At 42.1% G+C, this 12,021-nt stretch overlaps 1 protein-coding gene across 1 annotated transcript; it reads left to right on the forward strand.

Moving 5' to 3' along the window:
• The first annotated feature begins 2,833 nt into the window (after positions 1-2,833).
• LOC119507984 (IgA inducing protein) lies at positions 2,834-3,210 on the forward strand. The gene has a single exon (XM_037801369.1). The coding sequence runs from the start codon at positions 2,900-2,902 to the stop codon at positions 3,041-3,043; it is 144 nt and encodes a 47-aa protein (XP_037657297.1). The 5' UTR covers positions 2,834-2,899; the 3' UTR covers positions 3,044-3,210.
• The last annotated feature ends 8,811 nt before the right edge of the window (positions 3,211-12,021 follow it).

The raw sequence follows: 12,021 nt of genomic DNA on the forward strand, positions 1-12,021 counted from the left end.
GGAAACAAGATGTCACTAGGAAAAAAAAGATTTGCCTTACAGCTTTGCTGGAACACGTCAGTTTGGTGATGTATGGGACACCAGTATTATTTTTGAGAAGGTGCATAAAACCAAAGTAAATTATTCTCTATGTAGAATATTATTTACTAGTAACATTTGTTTAGGACTCTTAGCTTTGACAGTTTTTACCAGTAAATATTGGTTTTATTTAAAACTGGGAATCCAGTTTATAAATAGGATAGTTGATATATTTGTTCTTTCCCCCATGTAAAGAATAGTTTAAAGATTTATGCATACATTTTTACTTTTCTTTCTTGATGCCATAGGGTGGGGTGGGTAGGGCGGGAGAGGGGATCTTTGAGTCAACAACCGACAAAATGTCTTCTCCAAATTTAAAAATTGAGAAGCAGCACTTTAAGTTTAACTCTACACCATTTTAGTGCATGTATTAGTTTTAAAAATGATTTTTGGTGCATGCCTTTGGGCTTACTCAAAAATGCACAATAGGAAAGTATATTTCCTTTCCTAGAAAGGAGATGTTTTTCTACTTTGCAACATGTGATTACAAAAATCTTCCTCTGTGGGAAGATTAACCATGTATTGAACTACTGAAAAGTATATATTTTTAGATATACGGAAGGAATTTACGTGGAGCAGCATTCAGACCTATATAGAAGTCATAGCATTCTGTATAGGATGACAAAGGAAGTAACAATAAATACAAACACTTAAACAGACTTTGTTGGGTAGAAATACCTTTAGATCTTGCATTGACTTCCAAAAAGAAAATGCCACAGAAGTTTGCTGAAAACTTTTGTTTGAATTTTCTCTGTCAGTGTATTTAGCCCAAATACAATAGCTTTGGGTTAACACATACGTAAGAATCAAAGACAAAACAAAACAAAAAACAAAACTAACTAAATGGATCAGTCCGATTTGCCAATCCATCTTGACTGAAATAAGTAAATAATCATTTGCAACATGAAAAACTGTCCATCTCCTCTAAGGTTTTGACAAAATTACCTTGGCTGATGTGGGAAAACCTCCCACTTTGATTTCTGATCTGACAGTGAAGATTCATGCTTGACATGATTTCAAACCTGACAGTGTCTGTTTAAGGAGCTATGGTACAGTTTGCTAATTCAATCCTTGTACCTATTGATTACCTGTGAGATCTAGAGTCCAAAGTAGCCAGCAGCTCTATCCCTGAATGCTCTGTGCCCATCAGATCTGTTAAAGTAAGCAGGGTGGGGTCAGGTCACAGCTCAGATGAGTGACCCCAGATGCTGTAGACAGCCCTAGATTCAAAAATTGTATCTGCTTTCTTGGGAGTCTTCACTGAACTAATGTCCCATATGGTGTTCCTTACTATAGATGCTCTGTCTTAGAGGAGGCCTAGAGTGCACATCCTAATCTTTGAGGCACTCAGAGCAGGGGTGCTAACTCTGATGCCCTGGCCAAATTCCAGATTAGGGATGTGGGTCTTCTTGAAATTCTAATTGGAAATGTTCATCATTTTCCATTTGCCCTGTTGATCTCGGTGCAAACTGCACTAGTTTCTTTGCCCAAGTTCAATGTCTCGAAGATGCTGGTGTGTACTATATGGGCCAAGTTCATGCCTTATCCTAATGCACAAGAGTTGAGGAATGAGTGAGCTTGGTGTCACAGTGCTCTGTGGTTGGAAGGTGGACTCTTGCGGCTGCTTTGGGGATGAAATTGGCCCGCTTTTAACATAAGTTGGGGGATGTGCACTGGCTGGAGGCTTCCAGCCAAGAAGTGTGAGCTGAAACCTATTTTCCCTCTTTTCTTATAGCATGTTGAGAAAATCTGTTGGGTTTTCAGCAGTCAGGGAAGGCCGGAGTTCTGCAGCTTTAATCTGTGTAACTGAGGCTGGTTTGAGCAAGATTCTCGTTAATTAACTGGGTTCTCAGATGCCACAGACTCCGTGAGAAGTCACCATTATTTTCAATGGTTGTGATAGAATTTCCCCTAGTAGCCATTATTTTAAGATTATATTGCAGAGTTACTTTATTTTGAGCTTTTCATGTATACACAATCCCAAACTGGAAGAAAAATAAAAAAGGAATCCTGCTGTGAAAGGTATATATTACTCTAGATTTTTCTTACTGTAAATATTGTAAGATTGTAATACTGTCAATATTTTATTAACCAACAAATGTTAATCTATGTGAATTCAGACTTATTTTACATGTGCTTCTTATTTACTGTGTGTGGTCCCTGTTGCTGACAGTATTAAGTTATATTCTGATGTAAGATTAACTTTATTAAAGAATGTAAACATTAATGTTTCCTTTTGGGAAAACAAATAAAGTATAAAGAAGACAATTCTTTTCATTGAAATATACCGTGTATTTACACTTGCTAGACCCAGCACCACTTATAAATTTAGTACACTGTTCAGAATTTTAGTTAACACAGCTGACATGGTTGTGCCGTTTGAAAGTCTAAGAGTAGGTATTACTGAAATATGAAGTTTGTATTTGTCTGCTGTGAATCATCTTGAAATTTCTAAACGAGTTTGTAAAATTTTTATAGTAAAACATTTTAATGACAATTTAAAACTTTATCATCTCTAAAGAATGGTCAAAACACTATCCTTTCAGGAATAGAGTTGTTATTTAATATCTTTCCAAACTGACTTTGGTTACAAATGGACCAGATGTATATTAGTTAAAATTTAGGACAAAGTTGTTGATATTTGTTGAGTTTACAAGTTAGTCCTTATTGGAGATGTGCCAATATACAGTTGAATATCATTAATTTGCACTGTTTGGGGACCCCATTATGAATGCTTAATTCTGCCAATTAAGAAGTAAGCAAATGCAATTTAAAAAGTAAATTTGAGAATTCTGTATTAAATAAGTGCAGTTATTATCACATGAAGAAGCACAGTGTGTCGGGCTGTAATATAACCATACTTGCTGTCATGTTCTCCCATCTCAGTGCTGGGAACTCACCATGTGAAAACCAAGCAAATGTGTTGTGCATCAGCCGGCTTGAGTTTGTTCACTATCAAAGCTGAAACTAGCAAGGTCTGCTGTACTGCTTATTGAAGTATTGTGATTCTTTTAGGCATTGATTCTTACAAAATATATACTGTAACAGTATACTTTGTACAGATTTAAATTTTATTTGAAAAAAAATGAAATAAAGTAGGCAAAAAAATAAAGATGTTTATTTTTCATGTGACTATGTAAACAGATCAGTCTTTTGTTTCAATGCCTTTGGGGGTGTCTGGTTGCTCTTGGATTTTTTTTCTTTTTTTAATAGATGGAAACCATTTTTAGGACTCAGCAAATATACTAACCTGTTAGCTATGATCAGAGATCAACTGCAAGCATTAAGTGTGTTCTCTCACACTGAAAAGTTCTATTTTCTGTTTTATCTTAAAACAAGTTTGTTTTTTGTTTTGTTGTTGTTTGTTTGTTTGTTTTTAAAATTTTATGTGAATAGCTTCCCTATCTGGCTTCTTGGGTCAGTTTTTAAAATTCTCTAATGGTGTGATGGTTTACCTAACCATCATGTTGTAGAGAAGGAAAAAAATTTCCTGTTGATCTTGGTCCTTTCCCATGGAAGGTTTGTTGTTTTCTGTTGTTTTAAATTTGAAGTTGCTTCAAGTAGTGGAAGGGTTACAAAAAAAGTCCATGATAAAAAACGAAGGGAATTCCTGCAGATAATAGAGGTAGTGCTTTAAAATAAGATCCTTTTCAAAGCTGCTTTTCTAGTGAGTGGAACAGCAGACAGTGAATGAAGTTACCAATAAAAATGGACACAGCAGTGGTCCTTCAGGATAGTTTTAATGGGACCTTCTCATAGATTAGATTATTTAATCTGACCAAAAGACCAGAGAACCATCCTGGTTTTGGCCTCTAGCTCAAAAAACAGGATGGGCATCCAAGACCTTAGGTGTTTGATATTTTCCTCAGCCTTTGGAAGTCAAGTTTGGAGCTCTATTTATGGCTTTCTCCTTTCATTTTATCTTTTTTTGATGCTTTCACTTACCTTCAGACTGGATCTGAGGAAGACTTGGAACATAGTTCTCTAGGATTTCTGGCAAAAATCACACTATGGGAAAATTTTCAATGTTAGTTATATGTAAAAGAGAATGCTTATATTCTAAAAACTGATGCATATCATAGAAATATCTCAAGTTCACAGTATCACAGTTCCAGACTTCCCTAGGTAAATCCCAAGAAGATTTTTATGGTGGTGGTGGTTATTTTGTTTGTTTTTTTCTTGCTAAAATGGCCCTCCTTTGTAGAGAACAGCACACTTGGATTCAACTAGCTTCCACATCTGACAACCACCCAACTCCAGTAAAAATGATACGGAAAATTTGCTTTATGAGAACTTAAAGTTGAAGGTGCCACTTTTTGGGGAATGCGAGTGGGATGCCTAAAAAACTCCAGTTTTCACCTTGATTCTGCAGTGCCTCTGATTTGGGGGGGGGGGTGACACACAGAGGACAGGTGTATACTTCCTGAAAAGGAGACCATAACCCCCTCTCTCCTCAAGGTGGAGTCAAATAAACCCCTAGGTCCCTATCCAAGAGGAGGGCTCTCAAGTACAGAAGCTTGTAGTGGAAACTCAAACCATGATTTACTCCTGGTGATTATAAGGGAACAGAAGCCTGGAGCCAGTCCCCTTCCCAACCATCCTCTGGCCTTAATCTTTTAAAGACTCAGCACCACACCCCAAATGGAACCATGATTAAATATGCCCAATGGTCAGTTTGGAGAGCAAGGGGCTCTGAGGAGGTCCTACTGCAGGGCTGTAGGAGGAACATCCCAGGCTTGGGATAGATCTGAGCTACGGGGCCAGGCTGGTAGAACCATAGGAACCACTCAAGAAAGGGGCCCAGTATGCTCAAACAGAACTATTTGTTGTTTTTATTTAGCTCTTTCTTTTCTGAAGTGATGTAATTGGCAATCTTTTCTCATTTCCACTTCCAATAGATGTGAACTTGTATTTAACCATGTGGTATGTAATTTACTTTGGCTGTATTGCATGGTTTTTAGAAATCTCTTTGTTCCTAGTTCCAGTAACAGATTCCTTCTAAGCAGACAGGACTTTTTGATTTGGAGAACTGAGTTTTGGAAGAGGTTCTGCTCATTCAGGATCAGTAAAGAGGAATCTCCCTTTTTCAGTGTTGGACTGCTAGACTCTCCTCAGAGCCAGCACTACCTCCATTCCACTGCTCTCACTTCAGCATCTTCCCACCCCACCCGCTCAATCTGGAACTTCCTGAGGAGGATCCACATTTTTCCCCCTGAAAATGGGGATTCCACCTTAATATTGCAGATCCCCAGAGTGTCTCCAATATCATTCCAGTTTTCCTACCAACTTTAATTTTCATTCCCTTTGATTTGTTCACATCAAGCCCTTTGGCAATTAGGTTGGGGGTGAGCACATTTCACCATACAGTCACTTGGTGTTGCAGGATATCCCCACCTTACAGCCAGCAGGGTTGCCCAGTTAACCCCACCATTGCCAGGCATCCTGGCTCTGCCCACATGCTCAGCCACACCTCAGACCTTCCCCAGAGAGCAGGAGTTTCTCTGTTAGCCTTGTGCAGAAATCGGCAGCACTTCCAACCTAGCTCTGCCCTCTCTGTTTCTGGCGGTGTACTATGGGTGGGCCTGTATTGTCCACTACTTTTTATTTTAACACTGACTACTTAAAGTATGCAAGGGACCAATCTAAGTGTTTTAGCTAGGTTATGTCATTTTATTCTTACTACAACCCTATGAGGTAGGCACTGTTATTACTCCCATTTTACAGAGGAAAATGAGGCACAGAATGATTGAGATGCCTGGGGTCACTATTCACAGCCCTTACAGGCTGATGCCAAAGCATATCTATGGTCTCAATCACTCTAGTATATTGCCTGCCCTGTGAGGTTCTGTCTGTCCTTCCCCAGCTTGTAGGGTCTCCTTGACTTTGGTGTTGCCTCATCTCAGGAATAGGTGTGTAGCTGGATGGCAAAGCCAGTCTTCCCTGTAGCAAAGGAGGATTCCTTTGCATAGCTCAAAAGCCACACTTCCTGGTCTGGAGGTTGATTCATGAATGAATCCGCATTTTCATTTCCCCCTCTTTCATGGGGGAATGACTTAGAGCAGCAGGTCTGAAGTAAGGTGGCAAATGGCTCTTCCAGGCCTCTCTCTACTGCTCTTGCTTAAAGTAAGCACAGCCTTGAGTACTATCCCTGCCTCTTCCTGCCCTCACCACAATAACCTGATCAAAGAATTCTGTGAGTGAGGCTCTTGGGTTCTGTCTGCTTAAGTTGTCAGTTTAGTTGAGTTGTCAGTTTCCTCCTTTTCCCAGATCCTCTGCCCAGCAGACAAAATACCCTTTCTTCTTTATAGCAGACCTCCTATCTGGGCCCAGGTGGCTTCAGGTCGAGGCTCAGCAAGAAGGAGGTCTCGAGGAGAGGGTCTGGGTCTGCTCAGATTCCCCACACCTCACTACTCACCAATAATTGGCCCAGTAATTGGATCAGCCAGGGCCAGCCCTGCAATTTCCAGCTCAGAGTTTTGCTTGGACTTCCACGTTTCTGAAGGCATTTTCCTGTGCCCTCTATAAAATGCTACTTCCCAGATGCTTCTTGACCTCCAAGGGAAGTCTGGAGTCTCACTCTCCAGGGGCTTCTTCCAAAAATAAATTCTCAGATTCCTTGGGATTTGGGGGTGGTTTATATGGCTATGGCATCTGTTAGAACTCGTTTCTGAAAAGGGCTTCATGGTTTTTGTATCTTCTAGAGCAGGGATTCTCAAAGTATGGTCCCTGGATCAACAGCACTAGCATCCCCTTGGAACTTGTTAGAAATACAAAATTCAGTAGGCCTACCCAGGCCTACTGAATCAGAACCTCGAGGAGTGGAGTCCAGCAATCCCTGTTTTAAGGCCTCCAGATGATTGACACACACTGAAGTTTGAGAACCACTGCTCTGTAAAGTGAGGATTCTTTATCTCCTTTGGAGTCTTAGGTTTGAGAATCCAGTGAAAGCAGGTGAAACCCTCTCACCTGCCTCACACACTCGTTAGGGTCCAAGTTAAAAATGCCTACTCTGCAACTTAGAGCTTGTCCAACCCTCTTTGGGCAAAACCTGCTCCCTGCACCACTAGAATATGTACCATGTACTCCCTATTTGTTTTCTCATCTCTGTTCTGTCAGTTGTCACTGAGGGCGTGCATGCCCAGCTCCAGGCAGCACAGGGATGAGAATTTACTGCTCCCTGTCTGTGCTATGACTGTAGCCCATGGACTCTAAATGAAAAACAAATGCTCAGGCATGGGGCATCAGGCGAGGAGTCTGGGACCAATTCCCCCCAAATAGAAAAGTGATTCTTTCTCCTAGAGCTGGGAACTCTGTGTCAGAGCAGAAGTGCTAAAAACTGCTGAACTTCCTATGACAGTCCTGGCTGGGGCATGTTGACTGCAGCTAGAGCTTTGTCAATGGCAAGTCTTGATCTTCCAATAAAGAAACTAGTATAACAAGGTCCAGGCCCTGTTCCCCAGCTAAAAGCGTCAGAACTTGTACTTTCATGAGCTATTTTCCCCTGAGCAGCCAGTGATTTGGAAACTTCCTCAGCCTTTCCTCCACAGTTGTTCTTGGGCCACGACTCAGAGCAACCTTGGGAAAACTCCCTTTCTAAATTCGGAACCTCCTAAGAAGTGGGCTGACTCTGAGAACACAATGTCAGTTGCTGCAGAGCTTGGGATGCCTTGTGAATCTCGCACTCTGGCTGGTAGAGCTGCTGCTTCGCACAGAGAGGTGGCTAAGGGAAAAGAAGTCTGTTTCTGTACTCTGACTTCACACCATCTGAAACAGAAACTTAATTTCCCCCACAGACCCCATTTCTCTGCCCCATCTCAGTTCTCCCCATCTCAGTAAAGGGCACCACCTCAAGTTGCTCAAGGCAAAAACAGAGCTTTCTCCAGATTCTAATTTCCTTCATCCCCCACATCCAAAAATATATCCTATAGCTGGCCATGCCTCACCAGTTTCATGAGCTCTCAAACTTTAGTCTGCATCAGAATAACCAGAGGGACTTGATAAAACACAGACTGCAGGGCCTACCACCAAAATTTCTGATTCAGAAGGACCCAAGAGTGTGCATTTCTAACAAGTTCCCAGGTGATACTGATGCTGTTGGTCCAGGGACTACACTTTGAGAACCACTGCTCTCATCTACCATGTCCAGAGTGTCTGTGTGTCCCACATAGTCTGAGTCAGTCCTGGTTGTGACTCTGGTCCCTGCTTGTTTGTAGAACCCCATTCACTTTCACTGGTATCCCGGTTTGGATGACAAATTATATGGTCACCCATTTTCTCACCTCTTCACTGGTCTTCCTGCTGCCACTTTTGCCTCCCTGCAATCCATTCTCCACCCAGCAGCGAGAGTGATCTTTTTAAGAATGCTAATTGGATGGTATCAACCCCCTGCTTCCCATCGCACTTGAAATAAAATGGTAACTCTTTACTCTGGTTACAAGGCCAGCAGGATCTGGCCCTGGCCTAACTCTCCAGCTTTCTCTCCTTCCTCTCACCCCCTTGTTCATTTCTCCCCAGCCACACTCATTGGCTTTCTTTTTCTCAGACACACTGAGCCAATTTAGGAGGCCTTTCACCTTGATCTTCCCTCTGCCTAGAATGCACTCCCCCCACCCCATCCCCCAGATGCTTGGGTGGCTGTGTCAGCTCTCAGGTTCTTTCTTCAAAGAGGCCTCCCCTGACACCCAAACTGAAGTGGTTCCCTCCAGTCTTCTCACTGCTCTCTCTCAGTTTTTTTCCTAATGTGTATCACTATCCAAAGTTGTCCTGCTCATTTTTTTTCCCCCTGTTGACAGTCTGACACTGAGATCAGGGCTCACCATGTGATCCCTGGGCCCAACCCATTCTGGCACACAGCAGACAGTCATTATATATCTGTGGACTAAATAACTGAACTCCATTGAGTCTGGACCATTTCTGGGAGTCAACATTGGGCTGCCTTCCTCGTCCACTTAGAATGGGGGTACTGTCATTCTGTTTTATATCACCTCTTGCATATAGGAGACACGGCGAGAGTGACCCATAGGACAGTAACCCTGAACATGAGATGGTTTTCTCTGCCTACCATCAACCCTCCTTACCTTCCTATACCTCCCACTTCTGAGAGGGCCCTACTGTCTCCTCTCCCTAGCTATTTCATCCTCAGATGAAGCCCTGAGAAAAGGTAGTAACCCCGACTCAGCAGATACCTTGATGTCCACTCTGTGCCCAACTGCCCTCCACAGCACCACTGGTTGTGGCATCAAGCCATTTGGTGGTCATTTGAGAGCACCTTGGCCATTAAGCCTATGATGGGCAGCATCTTCTGGATTTTTCTCTTGGTGAGCTAGGCACTCACTTTCTCTGGAATCCACTAGCTCAGGGGATGGAAGAGGGATGTCCCCTATTTCCAAATGATGAGGGGTAGGAGGTGTCTAGAGAAACAAGGCCTCCATAGAGCACCAACATCAAGGGTGACATCTCACCAAATCCTGGCTCCTCCACTTTCTTTTCCTCAGTACCTCCTAATCTTTTTTTTTTATTTTAAATTCAGTTTAATTGAGTTATATTTACATACCATACAGTCATCCACAGCATACAATCAACTGTTCACACTACCATCATATAGTTGTGCATTCATCACCCCGATCAATTTTTGAACATTTTCCTTACTCCAAAAAGAATAAAAATAAGAAGAAAAATAAAAGTAAAAAAGAACACCCAAAGCATTCCACTCCCCCGCCCCCCACCCTATTTTTCATTTAGTTTTTGTCCCCATTTTACTACTCATCTGTCCATAAACTGGATAAAGGGAATGTGAGCCACAAGGTTTTCACAATCACACAGTCACACTGTGTAAGCTACATAGTTATGCATTCGTCTTCAAGAATCAAGTCTACTGGGTTGCAGTTCTACAGTTTCAGGTATTTCCTTCTAGCTATTCCAATACACTTAAAAACTAAAAAGGGATATCTGTATAGCACGTAAGAATGCCCTCCAGAGTGACGTCTCAACTCCATTTGAAATCTCTCAGTCACTGAAACTTTGTTTCATTTCGCTTCCCCCTTTTAGTCAAGAAGACTTTCTCAATCCCATGATACCGGGTCCATGCTCATCCCCTTGAGTTGTGTCCCACATTGCCAGGGAGATTTTTACCCCTGGGAGTTATGTCACACGTAGGGGGGAGGGAAGTGAGTTCATCTGCTGCGTGGGCTTAGAGAGAGAGGCCACATCTGAAAAACAAAGAGGTTCTCTGGAGGAGACTCGTAGGCACAATTCTAAGTAGCCTTAGCCTCTCCTTTGCAGTAACAAGCTTCATAAAAGCAAGCCCCAAGATCTTGGGCTCAGCCTACTGAATTGTTAGTCCTCAGTGTTTGTGAGAATATCAATAATAACCCAGGTGAGTACCCCCTAATCTTTAAAATGGAAATGGTGACAACTAACTCCCCATTGTCCCCAACACACATACGTAAATATCCAGGGATGCAGTGGAAAAGAGAGCCGTCTTCTTTGATTCCAAACCTGAGGAGCAAATATGATAAATTTAGGGCTATGGAATATGGACTCAGAGCAAAACCATACAGAGATAGAGTTTGAGGATTTCCAACCAATCTTTATAAAATGAGTCCTGTCTAGCAGGGGATTGTGAAGGGGAGGCAAGGACTTGGGAACTGGATCATCACTGGAGGATTTCCAAGGCCTTTGTCTGAGTCCAGGTCTCCTGGAAAGGAGCGGGGGATGGAGGTTTAAAATATTATGTTTGAAATCAGGCTTCCACGCAAATCCAGTCTCTGCCACTTACTAGCTTTGTGACATTAAGCAACACTACTTAACCTTTCCGAATCTCAATTTCCTCATCTATAAAAGGGATAACAAGAGTGCCTACCTTGTTTGATTGTTGAAAAGACTAAGTGAAATAAGTCATGCCAAGAGCTTATAGCCCAGTACTTGTCACAGAGTAATGTTCAATAAATACTATCATCATCATTATCTGCATGGTTATTATTGGAAAAAAAAAAAAGAGAGGTAAATGTGGGGCTTGAGTGATTGGTAGAGACTGCCTCCAGTAGCCTCTGCATTCCATATATTTGGGTCATGAAAAGAGCAGGTACCTCTCTAGAATGATCAGCTAGTCTGCATTTAGCTGAATGGTGAGGAACCCCTTCTGACCCCCTCCCATCTCAGTTTTGGGCCTTCCCTCATGCCTTTCTTCTTCACCAAATCCAGTGTGGAGCTCTCTCTTCACAGGTCTAGTTGAATACTGAACCAGATTTATTTTTGGTTTATCACTTGTTGTCTGAGTTCTGGGCCTCAGGTATCTGAGGTTTTCTGGTAGGGATAGAGGAGAGTGCTCCTTTGCAAAACAAAATGTGGTCTCAGTCTAGGGGCCCTGCTTCCTTCTGACTATAGGCAGCAGCAGAGATCCTGCCATCTGCCAAGCGTGTGGGATGACTAGAGGTCAATGCTGAATATTAATTCATCTGTTGGACATCTAAGATAGCAGTTAATCAGCCCCGGAAACAGTTCTAACGTAAGAAAAGCAATGATTTGCCTTTGGCAGGAATTCTTGAGCTGGGGCTTTGGGAGGTCTATAAAGCTCCTGAAATTTTATGCAGGATTATATCTGTAAGTGCACATTTTTCTAAGAAGAGGATCCATGTATTTTGTCAAAATTCTCAAGGGAGAACATGGCCCAAATAGATTCAGAATCACTGGTCTTGATCTCCTTTTCCATGGGCTTTCTAAGAGGCTGCATCTTTCAGGCTGACTGATCATCAGGACTGTTAGTGAAAAGGACCTGGAGGCAGGATTGCTTAGGCATCAAGAGAGGAGAGCTACTCTCCTTATTGGACCTGTGTTGGCTGATTGGAGCCTGCTGTATCCATTTGGGAAGTTGGGGGGTTTCGGCTAGCTAAATATCCCCCATTTTTCCCTGAAATTCGGTCACAGTATTAGAAGTCACTATAT

Source organism: Choloepus didactylus, chromosome 13, assembly GCF_015220235.1.
Source record: "Choloepus didactylus isolate mChoDid1 chromosome 13, mChoDid1.pri, whole genome shotgun sequence".
NCBI lineage: Eukaryota > Metazoa > Chordata > Mammalia > Pilosa > Megalonychidae > Choloepus > Choloepus didactylus.

Bases quoted from the DNA above. Each gene is read 5' to 3' on its own strand.
- LOC119507984 (XM_037801369.1), top strand. From the start codon at position 2,900: ATGAAGAAGCACAGTGTGTCGGGCTGTAATATAACCATACTTGCTGTC.